Source organism: Alexandromys fortis, unplaced genomic scaffold (assembly GCF_014885135.2).
Source record: "Alexandromys fortis isolate MF-2015 unplaced genomic scaffold, M_Fortis_MF-2015_v1.1 scaffold_55, whole genome shotgun sequence".
Lineage (NCBI taxonomy): Eukaryota > Metazoa > Chordata > Mammalia > Rodentia > Cricetidae > Alexandromys > Alexandromys fortis.
Genome location: NW_026067936.1, coordinates 9,747,107 through 9,774,103, shown reverse-complemented (window position 1 = coordinate 9,774,103; position 26,997 = coordinate 9,747,107). Strand labels below are relative to the sequence as shown.

The window sequence follows — 26,997 nt, the reverse complement described above, 5'->3', positions numbered from 1 at the left end:
CCTCCAAAGCGAAGGTCACTAGTAGGAGGTGTGGCCTTGCTGGAGTAGGTGTAGTCTTAGAGTAGTTGAGATCTTGGAGTAGGTGTGGTCTTGTTGGAGTAGGTGTAGCCTTGTTGGAGTAGGTGTGGCCTTGTTGGAGGAAGTGTGTCACTGTAGAGGTGGGCATTGAGGTCTCATTTATGCTCATGATGCTGCCCAGTGTCTCGGACCACTTGATGTTGCCTTTGGATCAAGATGTAGCCATCACTATGTCTGCCTACATGCAGCCATGTACCACCATCGTAATCATAAACTAAACCTCTGAAAGTGTGACCTTCCACATCAGCTAAGTGATTTCCTTTCTAAGAGTTGCTGTGGTCAGGCTGTCTCTTCATAGCCATAGAAACCGTAACTAAGACTTACCTGCTATCAATTTTCTTCATCTGTTCTTGTCCCAGTATCACACTGTTTTCATTATCACATTTGTGTAAAAAGTCCTGGTATTTGGTGGTGTTAGTTGGCCAGCAATTTCTTCAAGATTATAGCAACAGACATTTCTGCATTTTCACGTAACTGTCAGTACCCACAAAGATAAACATACTTGGATTTCAATAGATCCCATTTAATCTATAAGTCTATTAGTGGAATCAATTACATTTTTATAAATACAAAGTCTTCCTCTTGATCCTAGATCTATTGAAAGGGAAGCTGGATATGACCCCCTACACACTGAGAATTAAAAGACCTCCAGGTAATTCAGATGGATTCCAAAACCTGTGGTTGACTTCAAAGGGATAGAAAGGTAGTATCGGAGAGAAAAACTGAGGCAGAGATGACATCTCTAAAAAAGAAATATAGGTTGGATTTATGCCCTTAATGATAATTGCTTATTGTGTTTAAGAATACAGTACTGCTGCCAACATGTGTGTGAGGAAACAGAGATATGAGGTTTAGTTTTGTTTTGGAAAATTACAAATATTAAAGAGCATCAATGTGGCAAATGACATTTTTGAAATGGCTTCTCTAAAGTCAACGACCAAAGTACTCACCCATTACACATTTGACAAATTCCCTCCAGTGACCACGTCTCCCGCCTCCAAGTATTAATCCCCCTTTGAGCAGTTTTGTTGCTGTTTTATTCTTAAGAGGCTCAATTTAGCTTGTATCTTTTATCAGTTTGCCTCCATTCAGGAAAAAGAAAAGCCACTCTAAACCTTTCAGCTAATGGGGGGAATTGTGCACAGGATTATAGAACGGCAGAGAAAACAAGCAAGGAACAATGAGGCACCCCAGAGACTGGGAAATTGGGCGGCCATTGACCTCTCCTAAGGCAGAAGTCATAATGCCAAAGCCCAGAATCCTTACCATGTCAAGGACACAGGGGTCTTTATCAGTCTGGCAGAAAGGAGAGTCACAGAGGTCACTGACAGTGATGCCAGAAGAAGTTGAGAGAGGTGGAGAATTATCCTTACCCCTCTTCCTTCCTGCCCCCAAGTCATTCTTGTTTCTCGTTCATTGGGATAAGCAGAAACAAAATTTAACTGTCCTATGTGGTGTGATATTGGCAAAGGAAGAGTGAGGATGGATATGAGCTGTTATCTGAGATCAAAATGGCATTTCATAAGATACATGGCTCAAAGAAGGAAGACACCCGTGTTTCTGTTGGACAAAGTACCACCTTTGGAATTAGAGCATTTGGTTATGATCTACAGCAGCTTGAATAAGTCAGATGTCCTTCCTCGGACTGACCTTTTCATGCAGACTAAGGGTGGCTCTTAGGTGAAGCTCTCAGGTGTAACTAACTATCAAGTGCAAAAAGGCATTATCGGCTGTAAACTGCCAGATTTACAAATGGTGTAGGTAAATACGGCGCCCTCATTATGACAATAAGGACCAAAGATAGTTGAAAGAAATTTCGCCTTGCTCTGAGAAAGAAAAATTAAGACACCCGTAACATCTTCCCAAAGAGGAGCTGGAACACTTCTCTTCCATCCCCTTGTCTCCTCTTCTCTTCTTTCTTCCCTCCCCCCCTTCTCTTGCTTCCCTTCCTCTCTTCTTTTTGTTATGGTAAAACGCTGCAGGTCCTGAGTAGTGGCAGTGGGTAGCAGGCCACAAGAGACCATGGAGGGCCACAAAGAGAGCTGATTACAGGCAGGGATCTGCACAGCAGGTGAGAGACAGAGACCTATTAGGCATGCCATGCAGAGTGAGGTTGGATATTTATTTAGTGTGTTATAGAAGAGAAGGGGAAAGAGGGAAGGAGAGAAGGGGGACCAGAATGAGGCAGAGAGGGGGTGGAAGGGGAGAAGTGGGGAGATGGGAGAGAGGCAGAAGCTGCCTCTTCAGGAGAGAGATGGAAAAGAAGGAGCTCAGGTTGGAAGCAGAAACAGAAGGAAGGTCTGCTTGCCTCAGCGGAAGGAGGAGCTTGTCTCTTAAAGGAACAGGACAGACCTCCTCCTCTCCTCCATCCTCCCGAGCTGGCCAGTATTTTATTTGTTTGTTTTGTCAACTTGGTATAAAGTAGTGTTGTCTTGGAAGAGGAGCCTCAACTGAGAAAATGTTTCCAATTGCCTGTAGTCAAATCTATAATGCATTTTCTTAATTTATGATTAATGTGGGAGGGCCTATCCCAAGAGGGGTAGGGTATCCTGAATTATATATGAAAGCTGGCTGAGCAAGCCATGAAAAGCAAGCCAGTAAGCAGAGTTCCCCTGTGGGCTTTGCATCAGTTCCTGGAGGAGTCCAGCCTTGAGTTCTATCCTGACTTCCCTCAGCAATGGAGTGTGACCTGCGAGTTGTGAGCCAGAAGAAACTCTTTCCTCCACAGGTGTCTTTTTGGTGTCTGTCACAGCAACAGAGGGCCTCACTAAGATACCTCTCTGTCTTGCTCCTCTTTCCATCTAACGTTACTCCATCCAAATTCAAGACCTCAATTTTTTTAAGTCATTCTGGTTTAATAATAGGATAGCTCACCGTACAAAGCCCCCTTGAACTACATATTCATCAAAGAATTGGCTAGAAGCAAAGAGTGGAAGCTTTGGTGATAGCAGGGAATATTAAGTAAACACAAGGAAGCTATAATCCAGGAAACAGTGGAGGAAGTAGGGGCTGTGGTGGGAAGAGCATGGATTTTACTATACATACATAACAGTGGCCTTGTTATGACAATAAGGGCCAAAAACAGTTGAAAGAAATTCTCTGTTGTTCAGAGATGACAAAATAGCTTTAGGGCATGAAAAATGGCAATTCTTAGAAAACGCTTGCTGCAGTTGCACATAAATATGCAGTTGATACAGGGGAAATCAGAGTCTCCTCTTGGGGATCTTAGTCTCATTAATAAAAGAATTTAAGAATTGACTCAAACAGAGGCTCAAGGACAATTTTATCAGAGTTTAAATGAAAACCCCCCAGGGCAGGCAAGCTGTAAATCTCAGCAATTGCTTGAGGAGAATAGAGGAAAGAAGGGAAAAAGCTGTGCCATTTAAGCAGGCATGGGAAACCAGGTGGATGAACAAACAGCCACAGGGCCAGGAGCCGAGCTTTAGAGAGAAGGTCAAAGTGTCAAAAATATATACTTGGGTTCTAGTTAGCATCTAAAAGAAGAGACGTTTTAAAAAAGAAAGAAAAGGAATGTACTTGTGGTTCAGACCTCAGAAAGGTGGGTAGCCCCAGCTGAACCTCATGGAGCCTTAAGGAAACTGCACTTGGGAGGGCAAGATGGGGGAGAAATGATGTGGGATGCCCTTATGTATATATGTTGTTTTTATTGGTTGCTGAATAAAGCTATTTCAGCCAATGGCTTAGCAGAGTAAAGCCAGGCAGGAGATCTGAACAGAGATATATAGAGAGAGTAGGTGGAGTCAGAGAGATGCCATATAGCTGCTGAAGGAGAGAGATGCCATATAGCTGCTGAAGGAGAAAGATGCCCACCAGAGCCTTACCTTACTGGTAGGCAACAACCTTGTGATGATACAGATTAATAGAAATAGGTTAATTTAAGATAAGAGGTAGCTAGAAATACACTTGAGCCATTGACCAAACAGTGTTGTAATTAATATAGTTTCTATGTGATTATTTGGGTCTGAGCAGCTGGGAAACAGTCCCTGCTTACAGAGAAAAAGTGCAGCTTTTCTTTAAAGAGAAAAACAATTAATTATTCCATATATCCTTTTAGCATGGTTTAAAGTGAAGCCACCTTCCTGGTCTAGGTGATTTGGTCTGGCCCAGCTGGAATGTTAAATAACTGTCCATCCAAGTCATATCTCTTTTTTTTTTATTTTTATTTTATGTGCATTGGTGTTTTGCCATGGGTGTCAGATCCCTTGCAACTAGAAATACAGACAGTTGTGAACTGCCATGTGGGTGCTGGGAATTGAACCCCAGGTCCTCTGGAAGAGCAGTCAGGACTCTTAACCACTGAGCCATCTCTCCAGTCCCCAGGCCAGATCTCTTGATCAGAATTTTTTTTGTTTTTTTTTCAAGACAGGGGTTCTCTCTGTAAACCAGGCTAGCCTCAAACTCACAGAGATCCACCTGCCTCTGCTTCCTGAGTACAAGGCCTGCCATCACACCTGGTTTCAGAATGAGTTTTCTTAAAGGGTCTTAATTATGACTCTAACATGGTAGGATGGTCAACAACAGCAGAGCAGATATAGAAGGCCATTTATAAGATTACTTTGTCCTATTACTTTATTGTGAAAAATTCTTTAAAAATGCCTTTGAGGCAGTTTCTCAATTTTTAAAATATTTTTCCAGCAGTCTTCAGGAGACAATAGGAGAGTTGTTTGTTTTATGTTAAATTTGCTCAAGTAGCAAGTGAAAAGTTTTTAAAGACTTTCCGCTCAAAGTTATGAAAAACTTTGAGTCAAGATACTGGTACAGTAATACCTAACATTTTTCCTTAAAAAAATCTTAAGAGCATGTACAGTGTTAAGATGTTGGTTAAGGACAACCTGGTCTACAAAGAAAGTTCCAGGATAGTTAGGGCTGTTACACAGCGAAAACATGTCTTGAATTCCCCTACACACAAAAATGTTGACTATTTATGACTTAAAATAAGGCAGAAAGTTGACTCAGTGGTTAAGAACACTTGTTCTTGCAAAGGACCCCCAGATTCGATTCCCAGAACCCACATGGGGTCTCACCACATCCTCAGGCTCCAGGCATGAATCTGGTACACAGACATATGTGCAGGCAAATCATTCATATGAAAAAAACATTTAAAAAATAATTCTAAAGGATAAAAGAATTGGCTAGAGATGTTTGGTTATTTCTGTACTGAGGTTCTAATAACATGGACCACTACTAAAGGGCAGGATGGTTACCTCTATTTTGTTGACTAGAAAATAATTTGGACAACACAGTTTCTAAGATCACTTGTAATTTTCATTTGATTTAGAAATGCTCTACCACGAGTGGAACAAAAGCACCAATTTGAGAAATAAATACTCCTACATCATCTGTCTCTTTAAATATCCTTACAGCTACTTTGAAGAATGTTAAGAACACATCGAGAAGAGGGATGGCTGACATAGTTTCTCTAACTATCTTTATATATGCTTCCATTTTACTATCCACTTTGGCTAATTACACTAAAGTGGACCCATCAGCCAATAGAGACTCCCAGACCGAAACCATGAGCAATGCCACACAATGAGAGGGATCCAAAACAGACAGACTGGGCCTTCTTAACATCAAAGAGCAGTGGAATCCGACCCTTCACATTTGCTGGCAGGCAGCACCTGTGAAGAAAGATGAATTCCTTGACAGGCGGGAGGAACCCCAGGAGTCCTGGAGCAGATCTGGAAAGGAGGGACCTGGAAAAATCTGCTTCTTAAGTACTTAGCAACTGGGAGAAATGAGTCACAACTTGGGCATAAACAAATGGCCATATCTCCTTGTCACAGGCCAGTGCCTCTGTGTTTCGAAGGGAAATGATAGTGCGTTGCCAACAACACTCCAAGTACTTTCTTGTGTACAGACTTGTTTCCTGTGACACTAGCTCATCAAAGGAAAGGCACCTCTCTGTAGGTGACTCAGAGATACAGAGGACCACTGACAATCTAGAAGCCACCCATCCAGAGAAGGAAAATAAGACACAGATTTCCAAGTCATAAAAACAAGAGGCAAACTGTGTGATATGGACTCAGCAGCCCGTATCACTATTATTATTGCAATAGGCCCTTGGAAGAAGTTCTTTAGAAAACTCTTATTTTGGGATGCTTTACATCTGCTTTTTATTCGTTTGATCAATAAGTGCACTCGACAGCTAAAGCCATTGGGCTCCCTGTCTTTGCTCACGTAGCTGTCACTATAGTGCTCCCCATCCTTAGGAGCTGCTCTTTTTCCCAACTCCTCCACCCCTCCAAGCCTGGATGATGATGATTATAAGTTCTCCAATGTTAATTGAGGCTTAAGATATTAAGCCAGCCAATTCAATAAAAGCTTGGTATAATTAAAGTTAAACACCACTTTTTGTGCTTCAGAAAAGCCATAATGATCCTCTTGCTCTTTAGGAAGGGTTGGCTGAAGTCTATAGATTTTCAATAAGTTAAAATTTCCCTGAGGGTTTTGTTTCTCAGAGGGCCAAAAAGAAAAAGAATAAAAAGAACTTTGAGAGTACTGTACTTGGCGGGGATTGGAAAGATAATTACCCACATTAGTCTCTTTTTATCCATTTTCCTTGCCTTTTTCCTGAATAACTGGAAAAGGAATCCGATATAACACTCTGTGATAATGGAACAGATCCCTTCATGAAGTGTGAGTACACTTGAGGTAGAAATCCAATCGATACTGCAGTAACGATTTGGTAGACGTTCAAATGTGCCAAACAAGCTAAGGAATGAGATGGTACCTTATAAAGATATCACTTACTGGTACTCATAATCTTGGCTTTGGATGCTCTTGAGTTGACATGGAGCTCTCTCAAGGGCTTGGTGGTAGGATTCTGGGCACGCTGCCTATATAGAACACCCAACCCATGGGGATTGTCTGCTCTCAGAAACAATCAGAAAACAACTCCTTCAATGCCTAGAATGTCATTCGCTTTCCATGGAGAATGAGTTGTGGAGCATCAATGATGATACTTCATGATATATCTACCTGGTTCATATTTGTGGTCTGCCTCTGATGTTTTAGTGTTAGGCAAAATAGAAGTACTGCTGTGGCTAGATATTTGGCTTAATGAAACCTTAAAGAAGCAGAGTTGTTATATTTAAGCCCTCTCGCTACTCTTTTTCAACATGCCTAGAGTCCTCAAAAGTTAATTCTATGTGTCCCCGTGACTTAGCAAAGGGATACTAAAATAGCTCATGAGACATTATTTCAGGGTATGTCTATGAGGCTGTTTTTGTCATCCCATCTGTTGAAAAGAACACAAGGAGAGATCTACTCTTTCTGCTTCAGCAGGGACATCCATGTTTCCTGCCTATCAACATCAGAGACCCTGGGTTTCAGACTCTTGGACTCACACCAGGAATTTCACCATCGGCCCCACCTCTAAGGTTTGAACTTGGCCTGAACCACACCACCAATTTTGTTTGTTCTCCAGTTTTGTAGACGGTAGATTGAGGGGCTTCACAGTCTCCTCACGCCGCATATTTGTGTACATATACACATATGTGTTGACACATACATCCATACACGGATATGGATATATGTTCTGTTCTTCTGAAGGAATCTGACATGGTAGCCTTAGATTCTGGTGTCTCCAAGACATCTAGAAGGAAGATGTAAGGGATGAAAAGTATTCTCTTTGGCTTTCTGTGAGCACAGCAAATGTTTGAAACAGTTTTGCTGTGGGTAAAATAAATGATAGGACTGGACTTTTTTCTGAAGTGCATTGTGGACTCTTCAGGGGCCCCGCTGAGATGATTGAGTGATTGTCCGATTGTCCTGTCTGGCTATTCCTATTTTCTCCAATCTCTAATAATCCGTGGCTCCACCCTTGAAGCAGTGCTACTGAATAAATGCAAAATACTGAAACAGTCCAAATCCAACAAGAGGACTCGGCCACAGCAAGCTTGGTGCTCCTTGCTGTCACTTTCTAAATTCTGTCCCCCTTCTACTGCCAAGGTTGGTTCTGGCTGTTAGACAAAGGATGAGGTAACAGACACACTTATTTTCTCATAGTTCTAGATTCTGGGGAGGGTCTGGGATCAAGATCATAGTCTGTTTTCACGTTTGTAGACAGGCCAACATCTTATTATATACCCACATGATGGAAAAGGGGGTAGAAACAGGAGAAGAGATGGGGAATGAATGAGAACATGCTTTTTTAAAAAATAAGAATGCTAATCTCATGTGAGGAACATCTTTGATCTAACTGTATCTCAAAGGCCTCATCTTCAAATATCATCCTGCGAAATTTCAGTACCCGGACTTGAAGAGTCAGTCCACATCACTCACTCTCTTCCTTATAGTAAATGCTAGAAAAAGAAAGAAGATTAAGATTAGCTTTTTGTTTGTTTTGCTTTGTTTATTTGTTTTCAAAACAGGGCCTTGCTGTCTTGGAACTCGCTAAGTAGACCAAGTTGACTGGGAAGTCAAAGAGATCCACCTGCCTCTGCCTCCCAAGTGCTGGGATTAAAGACATGTGCCACACCGAGGATATAATCTTCATATAAAATATAGTGTAATGGTTTTCCCAGGGGAAGAAGTGACTGAAGAGGGCATCCTGGGGTCCTGGTAATGTTTACTTCTTGACTTGGGTGACACTTTAATGTTTACTTACTAATTCTTTAAAGCATTCACTTATGTTTTATAAAATTTTTGTGTGTCATAATTAAAGGCATTTAAAAATTTAAATCACTATCAACAGGTAATGGACTTGGCTGGAGACAGAAGTAACAAAGTGGAAATAAAGAGATGAAGTTGAAGACATTGCTTTAGTCCTCACCAAGTGGCATTGGTGACTTGCTGATTAATTTACAGTGTGTTTGCAGGATTGAGTTCTTAGGGTGGTTTAGCCATAGGTGGATTGGATCAGAAACTAGTAGTGCATAACATAGACAAATTCAAAATGATTCTTAGGCTTCCAAGCTGAAGAAATGAGTTAGAGAATGATAGCAGTTGATAAGACAAGACATTATGCATGGAGATACAGGCCTGTAATCTCAGCACTGGAGAGGCTGAGGCAGGATTGTGAATCCTAGGTTAGCCTTAGATGCATAGTAGTGAGATCATGTAAAAAAAATTAAAACTTGGAGTTGGAGAGGCAGCTCAGGGGTTAAAGAGTGCTTGCTGCCCTTCCAGAGAACCCGAGTTCGGTTCCTAATACTCTTATGTCAGGTGGTTCACATCTGCCTATAACTCCAGCTCCAGGGGGGCTGACACTCTCTTCTGGCCTACACACACACACACACACACACACACACACACACACACACCTATTTAAAAGTTCCTCAAAAGTGAAAAACTAATAATTAAGATGAAAGAGACTAGGATAAAAGTAGATCTGAGGAGGAAGAAAATGTCAGCCGTAGATTTAGTAAATTTGCACTGCCTACAGACAGCGCAGGTGGAGGTGTTGCTGAGGCCATTGGATACAAAGTTCAGAGATTAAAGAGATCAATCAAGCCTGAAATAATTTTTTCACAGCATAGACATTTATTAGTTTATAAATGCAATATTGTTGAAAACATACTGATCCTGCAATAATGGATTTCCTATTAGGTCTTAGGATGTCAGTTTCTCATCTCATTTTTTTCTCATTTCCATGGAGAATGTAAACATAACTGGGAACCTGTCCTTTTTTTTTTTTTAACCTGTAGTCCTGTTTATGTGACTGGAGCTACACGCCACTGACTGCGGGTTTACACCACATATTTCTCATTGCTCTAGAAGCCTAAAATCAAGTTTTCATTTTTAGGTTCTTGGTGTTGTGTTTGCTTTAGACAAAATCTACTGTAATCCCAAATTACAATTGTCCTGCCTCAGTTTTTTTAGTAGTGAAATTATAGCCATGTGTTACCGCACCTGGCTACATTAGAAATCCAGGGTCAGTGTGACAGCATACTCAGATTCCGGCGAGGACCTTCTCCTCCTGTGTGTGTTCACAGGATGTGGCAAGAGGGCAGGGGAGGCAGACGGGGGACCCCCTCTCACGGGTCTTCCCCTCAGGGCACTAGTCTCACGCTGAAGGCCCCGCCCTCATGACCTAGTCTCTTTCTTGTGAGCTCACAAATAGTAGGACTCCAGAGGTGGTGTTCACAAGACTCCAGTCAAGCCAAGGGAGCAATGGAAGAGGGCTATGCAGGCCCGGACTGAGCATCCTGATACATACTATATAACGGCCTTTGGGACCTACAACTGTGACTACCTGCTAAGAGAATCTGCTTCCTCCTCATGGGCTGTGTCAGCTGTTCTGTGAAATGCTGGGCTCACAAGGAACAAGGGTCAGTTGGGAAGTCAGTGTTTACACCGCCTAGCCAATGAGACCTCCCTCCCTGTATGCAGTGTGTCAAAGGAGCATGTGGAGAACACAAGAGCTCTTGGTCCAGCTCGCTGCTTTGAATCTCCCAGCGGGCACCGAGGCCAAGCTAGTGAGCATCTGAAGTGTCACATGTCCAGGCTGTCATCACTAAATCTCAGGTGAGTTTCCTGTTCAGCAGATCACCTAGACAGGAATCCTCATGCTGGGCTCCACCAGAATGATAGAAAGGATTATCTGGAAAGAGCAAATGCAACTAGTACAGCCAGGGCCACAGACTATTATGGGCCTCCCCCCACACCCCATCAGGAAGCTTATTTCCTCTCTTATCACCTCTGCCAGTAAGTGTGTCTGCCAATAGTCCCTCGTTAGCCTCCCTCCCCTGTTGCCTATTTTATATTTGACCAACAGCTGCCTGTGGGTATGGTCTCTATGAGTTGCCCCGACAACACACCACACTGTCCTATAGTAGCTGGGCAACAATGCTTCTTGCAAAGACCTTATCTATAAGCAAGGCGAGGTCTCCACATATGAGTTTTAGGGTGCACAATGCATTTAGCCTTACAGGTCATTGTCTGCTCTGACGTTTGATCCTGGCTTTTTTAAATCAACTAAGTTTGGGATTAATTCAAGGTTTAATTCAAGGTTATGCACTGTTAAATTTCTTTTTAATATTTATTGATTCTTCCTTTTGTTCTTTTAAATATAAACAAAGGGCATGAATTGTCTACTAAGAAAGATTAACAACCAATTACAATAGTTTACATAGCTATAATACTGTATGCATTATTTTTTTGTATTCTGTTTTCTATTCATGGGGGCACAGAAAAGAGAAGTATAATCTGTAAGCTCCGCCTTTTGCTCTGTTAACTCACAAGTCTTCAGAACCCAGCAATTAGTAGACAAATTGGTAGAGGGGAGAAGTGAGTCTCAGCTAATCTGCCGAAGCCACAAGACAGGCAAGAGAATTAACCAGGACTCAGGCAAAGATGAGATACCAGGGCCTTCTCTTCCCCTTATCCTTCAGTGCCTCAAGATGAACAACATATCTTTCAATTGTTTTGTAATGCTTGATCACGTCTTTATATATTCTCCACTTCGGTATCTGAAGAGACTTTGTGACTTCTAACACAGGGAATGTCTTAAATTACATACTGTGTATCTGATTAGTTCTTATACTGCTTCCAAATACACTTTTGGAGTTTGGGTTTTTTTTTTTTTTCCCCTCAGAGTTACTTCTTTAGAATAAGTTTTCAGGTTGCCTGATAGAGATGGCTGCAAGTTAGTACTTTTTCTTGTTAGAGCACGTGCCTTGAAAAAAATAGAGGGAAATAACTTTGATTTCTAAAGGGTGTCTATGTAGTTTTCTCCTCTCTTCTTTTGTCAAGTATTCAAAGGAAAGAATTAGTTGTCTGAATGTTACCTTGATCCAGTATACGCACTACTTGCTTACAAGACTATCAGGTGTTCTTCTAATAACACTGATGCAAATGAACTTAACACTTCACAACAAATTGAATGGGCATTTTAGCCTGTCTTTTTTTTTTTTTTTTTTTTGACATCCTGTAGCTTCAGTACTATTGTACTAAGGTAACCATTACTAATGCATGCTTTCAAGAGGGCACTGTGATAAGAGAGAAAGGAAACAAAGAAGAATATAAGTAAATATTCCTAACAGAAGAGGAAGAGTGCAGCACTGATTCCTAATGTCTGCCTCTGGCCAACTAGCTGTACCTGATAGGTCTAAGAACATTCTATGATTGGTTTCATGTGTCCATTACCGGCATCTCAGCTACTCACGCTCTTTTTTTTTTTTTTTTTTTTTGTGGTAGAGTTATTCATACTTGCATTTTAGGAAGGAACGGCAATTAGTAGCACAGTGCTACCAAGGACGTACTAGCCTTATGACCTTTCTCATTACTCCTACATTATGAATTTCCTCCACATTTTTCGACATTTCTCATTGCCACAAAGGCACATTCAACCTTTTTCTATCTTCAAAACCTCTCTAATGAATGCTCGCAATTGGCGTGCATTTTCTTCTTGGTGTGCTGAAAAAGGTTTTATTATTGATGGCAGCAACAGTCGCACAGCTCTGAATGTGCTAAACTCTTCAAAAGCAAGTATTTTATTTGCATGCGTGTCTGGAGCTGTGGGGTGTGCACATGTTCATATGTATGCAGATGGACGTGTGAGAGGCCCAAGTTGACTTTGGGAGTTTTCCTTCATTGTTTTCTGTCTTGCTGGTTGAAAAAGAGCCTCTCAATTGAACCCAGAGCTACCCAAAATGGCTAATTTAACTACCTGAGCATCCCCCCATCTCCATATTCCAAGCTTTAAAACTTATAGATGGGCCACCACATCCACTCAGTTTTTACCTGGGTTCTGAAGATTGGAACTCCTATCCTGATGTTTGTACAGTATCTCTCCAGCCTAAAGCATATATAACTTATTTATCTTTGAGATGGGGTTTCAGTTATGTAGCTCTGGCTAGCCTGGAACTAGCCATGTAGACCAGGCTAGCTTTGAACTCACAGACATTCACCTGCCTCTGCTGCTTGAGTGCTGAGTTAATGAGCTACCACCCTTGGGCTCCAAAATATATGTACTTTATATGGATGATTCATATTTATATGAATTCATACATCAATAAACCTTACATAGAAAAAGAGAATAGAGGAAAATATGATATCCTAAGTGCATGAATTGCAATACTTCAACTGATTTAATGGGAGATCTAAAAACTAACATTCAAGAAGTACTTATAGAGTTTTAATCGTCATGGCAAGGCTCCAGTAAAGTCGGGTTCTTTTTCATTTGTAATTTTTGAGACAGGTTTTCTCTGTTTTAACAACCCAAGCTGTTTTAGAACTTGCTCTGTAGACTAGGCTGGCCTTGAATTCACAGAAATCCGCCTGCCTCTGCCTCCTGATTGCTGGGATTAAAGGCGTGCGCCACCACTACCCGGCTATAGTCAGGTTCTTAGGTTGAAATGTATCTACCAAGGCTAGCTGACTAATAATTGTTAGGGATGCGATTCTTCTGTTTATTTGACTCTAGGTTTTACTTTCTCCAGCTCAGTGTATCCCTCTAGTATCATACATCTAGTATGATGCATCTATCCCTAACCCTCAGGGACCTGTGTATAACCGCAGATTAGGTAGTGATAGCTACCCTTTCAAGGCTAGAGCTCAACATTAGTCCTTCTGAGCCCATACACTTTATAAATACTTAATGTTAAGCACCTTTACTACTCCCCAGTGAGGATGAGAAGAGCTATTTCCAATTGACTGAATGCATTTTCAGAATATATTACGATCAGTTTCAGGCAATTCAGTCTTTTTATTCTATCCAGCAGAGATTTTCTTATTTATTTCGTTCTGATAAATAGACAAAATAGATGCATTTGAAAATAGTTTGTCCATTACTTCTTTCTGCAGTATATGAGTAAGCGGGCATCGGGGGACAGATGAGACCTTCTTTATGCTTCCCTTTCAGAGAACACTCAAGGAGGAGAAGAAAAAATAGTAGATACCTGACACGCTGTGATGATCCACCTCCAGTCCCGAATGCTAGCCTCTGCTTCACATTAAGAAGACTCAAGAGAACAATGTTGACTTCACATTCTGCTCTATAGTCATCATAAGAATTTTCCAAGTTTTGTTGATGAAAAGGGAACTTATTCTGCTGGTATTGGTGACCATCATAACAAATAGAGTTCCATCTTTTGCTCTGTTTCCTCTATGAAAAACCGGTGATCACTGTTTAAAAAATAAACACAAAACCCTGGGTAACTGGGCCTTGATATAGCTCCAGATTTTTAGTAATCAATCCATTGGATGCCCGTTGCAGAACATTTAAAGAGTGATTCCGTTACCAATTCTTGCTTTCAAATAGCACCGAAACCAGTGAACATACCTTTTTACAAGTTAGATTATGGATTTCACTGTTCAGAAATGTTTTGGTACAATTTTATTTGTGGGGAAGGTTGACTACATTTTTTGGCTCCTGAATAAGAAATTTAAGGCAGGGTAATAATAACTACATTCATAGTCAAATGCATTTTCTGGGTTTATGGTAAACTTTTGCCTGTTGACATTTTTGTTTAAGGTACCTGAATGTATTCCTTGAAATGTAGATAGATTTATAAATGAGATTGTCATATATAATACCATTTGTGCATAGAAAAAGTCAAATCTAGGAGAACATACGCTGTGGCCTGATTTTAGTTTCTCTGTGTTCTCTACTATAGCCATATCCTTTGTCAAATGTCACTGTGGAAAAGGGCACACATGTGTAAGACATAAGGCTAATGTTAGACTTATAACCTATAGGCCTAGATTCAATGAAAACCAAATGCCACTCATTTCCCGATCTTACTGTATGTAGTTGATATGCCAAAAATCACCCATTCATTAAAATGGGAATGCCAACATCATGATAATTATATTTAATAATGAACACTTGAAACAAACATTGACCTAATACTCTGCTTGAATCATCTTGCTTTTTCTTCGGAAAGACTCTCCACGTGTCCACTCTGTTAGAATAAAGCTACTAGTGTGGCCTCCCCCAAGGCCCATTTCACTGCTGAACAATCGGTGTGAAATGGAGACCTCACTGCAATGATCTCATTCACAGGGACATCTCTTGATATCACACAGCATTTATAGTTAGAGGAAAGGTAGGGAAAATGGCATGCTAATGGTGCATTCTATATAGAAAATAAGTTTTTAATCTTCGTTTAGTAGGGGAGAGGTGGAGAGGGATGGACGGGGAAAGAACCAAACTAAAAAAGAAAGAAAGAAAGAAAGAAAGAAAGAAAGAAAGAGAAAGAGAAAGAAAGAAAGAAAGAAGAGAAAGAAAGAAATTAAAGAAAAAGAAACATTTTTACAAATAGTAAAATTAAGACGGGATATAAAAGTACAAAGACAGAATAAGAAAAAAATCTTAATTTTTATTAAGATTTAGTTAAATTTGTTGGTCTTACAAAAGGGAAACTGTCAGAATGTTTGGTTAAGCAGCTTGCTCAAATGTCCACAGCCAGGAAGTGGGAGAGCTTGAACTTCAGTCGGGGCTATTTGAATCACCATTTAGAACTGGTGTTCAGCAAAGTCACACAGAGAGAAAACTTAACAGGGAAAACTCTTGCCAAACTATCAGCGTTTCTGCAGCCCGGTGGCCGCAGATGCCAACAAGCAGAGACAGGCTGACTCTTTGAACTGCTTTCTCCAGAGGGCCTGTAATCTGAGAAGCCAGGACTAACATTTTAGAGAGTTGCCGTCATCGCCCAGCTAGCCAAGGGAACAAAGGACGTCAGTCATTCCCGAGTTTGTCCTTGTCTCTCTGGTCAGGGGAGACATTCTAGGATCTGAGAGTCCTGTCTGGTCAGCTTTTCTCACGGCTTGCGCCCGTCCCTCCTTATTCTCTGGCTAGTTAGGTCTGTTAAGTTTTCATACTCCCAAAGCCACTGAGCCTTGCGTTCCCCTCAAGGCACAAATCGAGCTAGTACTGACAGTGTGTAAGTGTATGGATCCCTTTCTACACTATTAAGTCCAAATGCACCCTTAAAGAATATCGAAAAGTGTCCTTATCCGTCCCGTATCAGAAAGATCAAAGAGATAAGAGGGGTGTAAGGCGATCCAATGCTGCGGTTTAATAAATTCCACAGAGTGCTATTTATAGTTATGTTCTCTTCAGAGCCTTTTGCAGGGATCTAGCTCACTTGATCCCTGCAAACAATTTTGTGAGGTGGACACTATTAGTTATATTACTAATTGTAATAGCAGGACGAGGACATTGGATAGATGTTTGCACCAAGTTACACTTCAACAGCTGCTTCTGAAGCCGGACAGGACGGACTGACAGACACCTTGTCCTGAGGTGGGACAGCCAAGGCAATCCGCAGAAAGTGAAGCCAAGAGGAAGTTTCTCCGACAGGCAAGTGGCTCGCCACAGCATTCAAATCTGCCAAGCCAGCCCGCCAGGGCGTCACAAAAGCCCGCCTCTCCACTACAAAGCCACGCCCCCAGGCCGTCTGGTCCCTGAACTCCCAATACTTCCCCTCATCTCTCGGACTCCACCCTCTCCGGCAAGAATCATTTCCGGTATGCTGGGTTCTGATTGGTCCAAAAGCGGGAAGCGAGGGCGGGCGGTGGCGCCGTTGCCGCAGTGACAGAACCGGGGGAGTGGGAAGATGGCGGCGTCGCGTCGCTCTCAGCATCATCACCACCATCATCAACAACAGCTCCAGCCCGCCCCAGGGGCTTCGGCGCCGCCACCGCCACCTCCCCCGCCGCTCAGCCCGGGCCTGGCCCCGGGACCCACCCCGGCCTCGCCCACGGCCGGCGGCCTGGCGCCCTTTGCCTCCCCGCGGCACGGCCTGGCACTGCCAGAGGGGGATGGCAGCCGGGACCCGCCCGACAGGCCGCGATCTCCCGACCCGGTGGACGGCGCCGTCTGCTCGGTGGCAGCGACGGCCGCCGTCCCGGCAGCTTCCGCCGCCGTCGGAGTCGCTCCCAGCGCAGCCGGCGGTGGCGGTAACAACTCCGCGTCGTCCACTTCTTCCCCGACTTCTTCTTCGTCTTCCTCCCCGTCCTCCCCTGGCTCGAGCCTAGCGGAAAGCCCCGAGGCGGCCGGAGTTGGCTCCACAGCAACTTTGGGACCCGGGGCGGCGGGCCTCGGCCCGGGGGTCCCAGCCGTGAGCGGGGCCCTGCGGGAGCTGCTGGAGGCCTGTCGCAATGGGGACGTGTCCCGGGTGAAGAGGTTGGTGGACGCAGCGAACGTGAATGCAAAGGACATGGCCGGCCGAAAGTCTTCTCCTCTGCACTTCGCCGCAGGTGGGAGAGACTTTGGAGTTGGGTTTTACGGGTTTGGGAGTCGAGGGCGGGTGATCCGGACTGGGAAAAAGAGTTACAGGTTGTCGCGGGACAAGTAGGGGCTTGACTGGTGTTCTCTGACGCCTCACCCCGAGACCCGAAGTTCGTGCCTGGGTTGGTGGGGGCGTGGAAGAGGAGGGGGGATGTGTGAATCCACTCCTTGGAGTTTGCAACCGAGGTACTTCAACTTACGCAAACTCCATGTAGTTACTGGTGGACCCTGGGTCTGGGCATCCTTAGAACTTCTTCACAGTGTGTCGGAGAGAAGTTAGATCGGAATAGCTTTGTCGTTTGTCTGCTGCTAGTTTGCTTTGTTTGACACTGTTTGACACAGTCCGAGCCGAAAGAAGTGTATGGTAACTCAACAAGTGTTTGAGACTCTATCGTATTAGTAACACAACCAAAGACGGATGGGGTTGGTGAGAGTCCACGCTTTTCTAAGAAGTTTGCAGTCTGTTGGGAAAGACTACAACTGGCCTGCCCGCGACGCTAGTGATAAGGGGTATTGTGCGCCTTATGATAAGGGAAGAAAGAGTAGCTTTCAAGTTCTGCACCCCACCGTTGAGTGTTTGCCTTGTCTCAGCCAGCTCATTTTGTTAGAGATGATAGTCTGCTTGAGTGAGGATTTAGTTAAGAAGTCTCTGGCATGAAAAGTCTCCAAAGAGGCATAGATGCCTAAACGCTGAGCTTTACTTTTTTACCCCTCCCCCCTTCTGAGCAAGCAGTTGTTTTCTTTTAGAAACACATAGTAGTTTTATAAAACACAAACATGTATCACAAAAGCAAAAGGGCCATGATCTCACTGACTTGATACCTCCTGTTTTTTTTTATAGTTAAACGTAATTATGTTATGCACTTTAAAACATTAATTTGAAGTATATACATTACATATATATTATAAATTCAAATAGGACAGAAGGATACAAAATTAAAAGGCACACCTTTAAAATAAAATACCAAAGACCCCCGCCTTTAAATGTTTTTATTCATGAGTACCCGTGTGTCTGTGTGATTGTTTGCCAAGTTTGTGTGTGTGTGTGTGTGTGTGTGAGCCTGTGGAGGTTCCAAGGAGGGAGTTCCTGGAGCTGGAGTTACAGCTGACTATGGATCACCCAACATGGTGCTCAGTTCCTCTGGAAGAGTAAGCAGTGCTCCCGCTCCCCAGCCCCTTGTCTGTCTTCATGCCATCGAACACCAGGACTGCGCTTAGCTTGGGGACGTGCTCTTTTACTGGCTGCACCTCCAGCTCTTCTTGCCGGACACTTCAGTGGGTGTGACTCCTTCAGTTTGTTCTGTAAATGTAGGCTTAGGACTTTGCGGATGATGTTTTCTACAGTTGGCAGGTACTGTGTTCTCTTGCAGCTAGAGAGTGAGGGACACATGCTTAAGCGAGCACAGGTTCACAAGCGCAGTAGTGGAACGTGGATGTTGAGTCAGCTGTTTGATTTGGAGCTTAAGCTATAATAATCTGTACTTGGTTTTGTAATTGCAGTGAAGAGTTTCTAAGTTATGCTGCTTTTGGAGGGGGCGGGAGAAAGTGTAGTCTAGGGTTTGTAGAAAGGGTAGCTATTATTTTTTTCAGCCCATACTTAGAAATGGATTTTGTATTGTCGAAATTTAACCAGAACTTTCAGGAATGGAAACCACACTCTCACTTCTATGTGGGTTGTATTTTGGCATTTTATATAGTCTTTCACTTAACTTTTAGCAAACTATGTTTGTGATTCACTAAGGGTAATGACCAGTGGTATGTGTGCATTGGAAATCATCCTCAGATTATTGGATCTATGCTGGATATGTTGCTATTGAGTGTGGTGAACTGGCTTGTAAGGAAACTTTTATCTGACTAAATGAAAACTCAAGATTCTTGCTTGTTTTATGAAATAGCATTCCTTTTTGTAGTCTGGCTTTTCTTTCCTTCCTTGCTAGTTTTTTCTCTGTCTCATGAGACAGATCTGGCGAGGCTCAAGACTCTTCTGCCTCAGCCTGCCAAGTGCTGGCTGGAATTTCAGGCCTCTGCCACTACACTTGGACTCTTTCTTTAGACTAAATCAAAGGTTTAAGTCTCATTTAACAAATTGGCTGAGACTCTTTAAGAAGTACTTTCCCCCAAATCTGGTTAGTACATTGTCTCACAAATCTGTAACACCAACATGCTACCTAATCTATTTGTGTATCGGTTTGCTCCTTTAGAATCAATTCACACAGACTAGCGCTCCTTTCCCAGTCATGCCTTCTGTTCTCCACAAATTGCTGGGAATTCTCATCTGCAAACAGTGAAACAGCCTTGTATAATTATTTTGTACTTAGGAGGAACTATATAGCCTGCTTTTTTTAAAACCTCATTCGTTTAGTTCATTTGTTGAAAACAGACAAAACAATAATTATTAAATTCTCCATGGTAAAAAGCATTCTGTAGTTAGCTTACACATTCATATTTGTTTGTATAACATTAAAGCTTCCTTTTGTCTAGTCTCCCTTAGATGTAGGCTGAGTAGTTAAAAGTAGTTGTTAGTTGACTAGTACTTGGTTGTTACTATAGTCGTTGCATTATCCTGGAATAGTTTTTTTTTTTTGGAATAGGTAAATGTCTTGGAAAAATTAAAAAATTATAGCTAATAATAGTTTATTATGTGTTAAATACTGGCAAAACTTTGGAGTGGCAGATAGTTCACAACTTTATTGCACTGTGTAGTGAGGAAGTTTAAAGAACACAAAATCTCACAAAGTGTCACCTGTAGGAGGGTATTATGCTGTCTTTTGGAGTATATCAAAGAGGCTGTTAATTCTGGGTTTGGAGCAGTTAGGAAACCTTTTTAAAAAGATGGTTTGGTTTTGTTCTTGAAATAGGGTTTTATTCTGTAATCCTGGCTATCCAGGAATTGGCTGTGTTGACCAGGCTGGCCTTGAACTGACAGCAATCTGCCTATCTCTGCCTCTGGAGTGCTTCGGTTCTAGGTGTGCACTAAGGTCACTATAGCGCTTAAATGAAATTATCTAAATTCATTTCCTAGTGGTGATGGATTTGTAGTAACTGATAGAATTTTGATGAAATTCTTTTTACAAAAGAGTTTAGATGAGGTTTTTTTTTAAAGGTTCAAACAGTTTTGAGGTCTCAGTATTTAGTATTTTTTAAGCTCCATTTTAAAAAATTCATGTGTATATGTGTCTGTCTTTGGGGATGTGCATGTGTGTGGGTCCCCTGAGGGTGTTGGATACCCTGGAGATGGAGTGCTGTATGAAGTGGCGTCAGGAAACCTAACTTGGGTCCTCTGGAAAAGTAGCAGATACTTTTAACCACTAAGTCGTCTTTCTAGGCCCTCATAGTATTTTTTTTTCTTTTTTTTTGGAGACAGAGTCTCTCTACATATGTCTGGCTGTCCTAGAATTTATTCACTGTATAGATCAGCTTGGCCTTAAACTCACAGAACCTCCACCATGCCTAGCATGGTGTTTACTTTAGATTGAAGATGTTCGCTGTAGCCTTCTGTACAGTTAACTAACATATTTCTTGAATTGTCCTATATGTTATAAGGCATTTTAGTATCAAAAGTAGCCAAACGTAGAATGTATGTCAGCTTTGCTTTCTTGGTTTGAATAGGACAGTCTGCAGCACACATTTAACCCCACAAGAGTTACCCAATTTACACCAGATCCTGAATTTTCATAAAGATCTCGTCCTACTTCCAGTACAGTTGTTATTTTAGCTAAATACATGGTGTCCTCTAACCTGTGGCAAATAACAATGCAAGTGCTTCAGTCCTGGAGTGGTAACTGGTGCGACCTGTGCCTTTCTGTTCTTTATTGATGACAACAGCCTTGGTTGTACCTTATTTGACTCTTAGTTTTCACAGAGTCTTACTTCTTTAGGGTAGGTTGGCTCGTTGATGTTCCTGTCACTACCTCCCAGGTGCTGGGATTACAGGCATGTGCCACTAAACCCAGCTCTTCAGAATTGAAAGGTCTGACTGTGATAGAAGAAAAGGAACTTTGCAAATTCCTTCTTCCACTTAAAACCACAGGTTGAAAATAGGATTTTTTTTTCCTTGTGTTTTCTTAAAATTGTACATGTAAATGGCCTCTTTTTATACAGTTGACAAGGAGCTCTGAGTTAGGGAGATGCATGAAGTGTCTCTCTTTTTGCTTCAGTGGTGTCAGTCATTGGAAGCAGAGGATTTAAAGAATGAACTAGCTATTTGATGACATTACAGATACATCTCCAATAATGAGAAAGGTAACAAACAAACTGCTATATAAGACTGCTTATATTTCAGCCTTATGCAGTCAGCGTAGATATTCCTCAGTGTCTCAGACCCTTTAAACACGTGTCAGTGTGGGTTGCAGACAGCTGAGTAGGTGCCCCGAAGAAGCTGAGTTTCGATGCTTAGAGATCTCACCCAACACAACTCAGACCCTTATAGAAAGCCACCACAGAGTCTGGAAGTTCAGTTTTCTGGGATTGCCAGTTACACGTTAAAAGTTCTTTAAAAGGAATCTCATACAGTTCACACTTTTCTGTGAGTCCTGCTCCTCCCACCCCCTGTAATAGATGCAGAGTTCTGCCCATGCTCGGTAGATTTCATTCTGTCAGTACACTGTCGCCAAGCTTGTTTTTCTTCTGTTGATGGACTCTTAGGCTCTTTCCAGTTTTGACTATTATGTATAAAGCTGTTTTGACATATATTCTTAAAATCTCGTTTTGTGGGTATAAGGGTTTTCATTCTTGAACAAAAATTTATTAGAATTACTGGATCTTGGGTTTGGTAAATGTACACATTGGAGGTTGCTGGACTGAGGTATTCAGTTTCATAGAGCAGCTCACAACATAGCAGTGGGCTTCAAAAAAGCTGAAGTGAGGCAGTGAGTAAAACTGAACTTAGACTCTTCAGCACTCTCGGGCGTCCTCCTTTGCTGAGTCTGATAGAGTGGGCTCAACCCATACCTAGGAGGAGGCGGTTACACAAGGTACACTTAGAGTTTCATGATGCTATTGATAGGGGTAACTTTGGAGTAATGCATGGCTAGGAGATTTTGTTGTGTGACCATCAGCGTGTGCTTACAGAGACCTGGAAGGCACAGCCTAATATATTCATGTATGCTCTGTGGTATTGCTTCTAGGCTGCACACTTGTTATGTCAGTGTCTGTATTCTGATAGTAACAGAGTGATGGGCATTTGTATATAAACATAGGAAATACACAGTAAAACAAAATATAAAAAGTGAAACAGCATACCCCTAAAGACATAAGTGGAGTTTGCAAAATTTGGAGAGTGAATAGGAAGGCTTAGTCTATATTCCAATAGTTTTCTGTTTTGTTGTTGATTATCATTGTACACTTACTGCCACCCTAATTCATACATTTTTTTCCCATGATGTAACAGACTTGATTCCCTTTTGTTTGTTAGAGTCAAGGTCTCTTGAGTCCTCTGCTTGACTCCTCTGAGTAGTAGTGTATCTGTATTCCCATGTCCAGTCAGGACTTTTCCACTTTATAATCTTTAAAAAAATTTGAACTTTTGATTCTCTTGCAATACTTAAGATACAAATATATTGTACACAGTTGAACAAAATATTTTTGTCTTTAGTATCCTTATTCTATAACTTTTTCAATTTTTAAAAATTGTATTTTACACTCTGTACATTGTTGTTAAATATATTAATCAGTCGAGGCTGACACCAGGTCAGAATCATCGTCATAGCTGTCCTCCAGCTCCTGGTCTATTCATTGGAAGCTAGGATGTCAGTGTCTTGTCCTGCTGGAATGGCCTTAGGGACAATAACAGCACTGGACCGTCTTCTGCGGCAGCAGTGCCTCTGCAGCTCTGTAAGGACCTGGTTAAAGCTGCTTTCCATGCCCTTTTAAGGGCATCGTGTTCTTTAAAGTAGTGACGACAGCATAGTGTGGTAAATCACTGACCTAGTACTTTATTAGCATTACCAAATCTACGTAGGATATGTAATTGTATGATGACAGCGAGAGCACAAGTACACCACAGCAGGTTTGTTTACACCAGAATCACCACAAAACATAAAGTAATGCATTGTGACACACAGTGGCAGTGATATCATTTCAGGAGGGCTTTTCAGTGCTGTGACAATCTTTTCATTGTCGTGTGACTCGGTCTCTCTTGGACCCCACACTGTTGTGCAGCTTGTGACTATATACCAGGTTACTGGCATCATCCTAGAAGCTGCCTTTCCCAGTGACTCGTCCTGTGTCCTAGCATTGGAGAAAATGATACATTCATTTTGGGGCTTGATTTTTTTAAGAAGTTGGAGTATGAATGTCTCCAACCTGAGCTTTAACTTGTGCTCAGTGCTCTTACTGATGTAGCAGTTGCTGAGACGGTGGTTATGATTTGCAAGTACATTTCTAAGTATGTTGGTGAGAGTCTATGTTTTTCTATTTCGTAGATTACTTTTGTCTTTGTGTGGTGTGGTAGGGGTTGACTACAGTGTTCATGTGTGCTCTTCATGTACTCCACCACTTCCTTATACCCCAGCTCAACATCATGCGTTTAAAAGCAAGAAGGTACTTAAACATTTATGATTGTTATCGTAGTCAGTTTGGGCTATAATTACTCAAGTATAATAGTTAGGTGGCTTATAAATAACAAAAATTACTCTAGTGCCGCAAGGCCTGAGGTCAGGACCCTAGAAGTTTGCTTCTGGTAAGAGCTGTCTTCTGAGTTGCCGACTACCAACTTTTAATATATTCTCATGTGGTGAGCAGAGAGAGAGAGATAGATAGAAAAGAGAACACATGTAAATGAGCACTCGTGTATTGGTGGAGACTGCTGCCCAGACCTGAAATATTAATTACAACCTATTAGCTCACACTTCTTATTGACTAGCTCTTACTCTTATTAACCCATATCTATTCATCTATGTATCACCAAGTGGTTGTGGCCTACCGGTAAAGTTCCAAGTTCCAACCAGCATCTTGCGTCTGTCTCCTACGGCTACTGGCTTCTCTTGACTCTGCCTACTCTCTCGCTATATCTCTTCCAGCCCGACTATATTCTGCCCTGCTATAGGCCGAAGCAGATTCTTTTATTAACCAATGGCATTCACAGCATAAAGAGGGGAATCTCACATTAGTCGTGGGTTTTCTTTTCTTTTTTTTTGGAGACAGGATTTCTCCGTAGCTTTTTAGTTCCTGTCCTGGAACTAGCTCTTCTAGACCAGGCTGGCCTCGAACTCACAGAGATCCACCTGCCTCTGCCACCCGAGTGCTTGGATTAAAGGTGTGCGCCACCACCGCCAGGCTCATGGGTTTTCTTATAAAGGCTCTAAATTTCACTTGTGTTACCTAATTAATTGCCTCCCAAAGACCTCACCTCCTAATCCTGTCACACTGGAAATTTCAGTGTATAATTTTTTTTTTAAGGAGGACATAGCATGAGCAAGCATTAAGTCCACAGGTGTGTCTTCCTGAAGGTTTGACTGTGACTGTGTGTGTGTGTGTGTGTGTGTGTGTGTGTGCATTTGTTCACATACAGCCCCCTTGTGCATGCTAGGTGTGGGGAAGCTGGGAAGGCCTGACAGGTGAGTAGTGTTGTCAGGAAGAGGGAGTACAGTGGCTGCTTTGGGAATGATTCCTAATAAAAGGATGGGTTGAGCCTGTAATGTGGGAGCTCCTTCCACTCCTTCAGCCAGTAGCCTTTAAGATACCAACCACTTGGGTGTGGTCTCTATACTATAAATGCAGCTTTAAAGCGTGCGCCACCACAACTGGCTTTTTTTTAAATTATAAACTGATTGGCCTATTAGCTCAGGCTTCTTATTAACTCTTATAACTTTTATTAGCCCATAATTCTTGTCTATGTTAGCCACATGGCTTGGTACCTTTTTTGGCGAGGCAGTGACATCTTGCTTCCTCTGTGTCTGGATGACAATTGCAGACTGACCTTTCCTCTTCCCAAAAATCCCCTGTTCTTGTGGCGCCGCCTATACTTCCTGCTTGACTACTGGCCAATCAGTGTTTTATTAAAAATAATACAAGTGACAAGTTAAAAGACCATTTTGCCCCACAGCAGGCCAGTTCTTCTCTTGGAATAGGGGTTCTCACCCTTCCTGATGCTTTGACTCTATTACAGTTTCTCATGGTGTACTAACTGCCAACCATAAAACTGTTTCATTGCTACTTCATAACTGTTATAATGTAAATATCTGATATGCAGGACATCTGATATGTGACCCAGAGGGTCGCGACCTGCAGATTGAGAACCACTGACCTAGGGCACATGCATGCTGCTATGCCAGGCAAGCAGCTCGCTTCCTCAGTGAGGGGGCTTACCGCTTGGGACCCCTTGATGTTAGACATGCCAGATAAGCTTATACTGTTTGCCGCCTGGGTTTCTACTTTTTTAATAATTGCAGTATTTTGTAATAGAAAATGAGCTGAGCTATGTGTGTCATTCATGTGGGTTCATGATCAGAATTGCGGGATTAATTATGAATGGGGCTGTAGTGTGAGGATGTCGTAAAAGAAAAATTCGTTGTTTAGTATCAAATGAGCCATGTGCCAGAAGCACACATCTCAAAATGGACTTTTAGTTTACTATTTAAAAAGTATTGTGCTCCTTATTTGGGGAGGGGGGACGAGGAGTGGGGAAATTGAGACAGGATTTCTCTGTGTAACAGCTCTGGCTGTCCTGGAACTTGCTTCGTAGATAGGGCTGGTCTTGAACTCACAGAGATCTGCCTGCCTGAGATTAAAGGAGTGCACCACCACCACCAGGTCTTAATTTTTTTTTTTTTTAACTAGGGTGAGTTTCTTGGGATTTTATTAAAGCCTAACCACTTGGGATGATGGGTTTTGAACGTAAGTTTTTGAAAATTAGTTTGGTTTTGGGTAATTGAGGAATGTCTTAGATGTGTTTTGGTGCCTGTGCTTTAGAGGCTTCTTCAGGTTTTCGGATTGCCATCACCTGCTGGGCTGTTTTGTGAAAACTTGTTTTGCTCCTTGGCTTAGGTTATCTCTTTATAGACTTGAAGCAACATGACTCTTACACTGTGTTTTTCTCCATTCTTTGTGCAATGGAAGCTCCTAGTTCAGGTTAAACGTTGAGTCTTTCTTTTCAACTGTAAGAAATGGAGAAATAAAGTATTAACGTTCTCTTTTTGGTTGTCACTAAATGGTTGGTCACTTTTTTCTTTGAGGTAATTTTCTTTAAAGAGTCAAGTAAACATTTGATAGTTAACACCGATGATTCTGTTAGCTACAAGGTCAAACTTTTTAAAAAAAAATCTACTGATTGACTCACAGTTCTTAAAAGCTAGTCTTCCTATCACCAGTTACAGTTTTAAAAATTAATGAAACTTCCCATAATGGAGCAAATTACAGTGCTTTTCAAAAGGTTGATTGTGTCCAAGTAGATCTGACAGGATTGGATGCCCTCGTTCTGATGTATTTAGGGGGGTCATTTTAAATGTCCCGTTCATCCATAGTGTGAGAAGGTACCTTTCTCTTTTTCTCTATGCTTACCTTCTCACACTATGGAAATTTGACTTTTTAAAAAAAGATGTCATGGAATTATAATGAATGATTGCATGTTAGCTATTTTCTAAAATGTGTGGAATAGAGATGCTAACTTGTGCTTTTGTGTAGGAAATAAATCTTGTGAAAAAAATTCTTCTAACTAATTTGTAGAGCAAGATATTAAAAATTTGGCTTACCCTCTGTTTCCTACAAGGCAATACCCACAA

General features: G+C 41.9%; 1 protein-coding gene across 1 annotated transcript in view; it reads left to right on the top strand.

Annotated features, from left to right (window-relative positions):
* The first annotated feature begins 16,573 nt into the window (after positions 1 to 16,573).
* The window catches only part of Tnks (tankyrase), a 153,438-nt gene continuing 143,014 nt past the window's right edge, over positions 16,574 to 26,997 (top strand). The window contains exon 1 of the mRNA XM_050146701.1: positions 16,574 to 17,247. Within this exon, the coding sequence (XP_050002658.1) occupies positions 16,605 to 17,247 (643 nt within the window). The 5' untranslated portion in view covers positions 16,574 to 16,604. The remainder of the gene's footprint in view (positions 17,248 to 26,997) is intronic.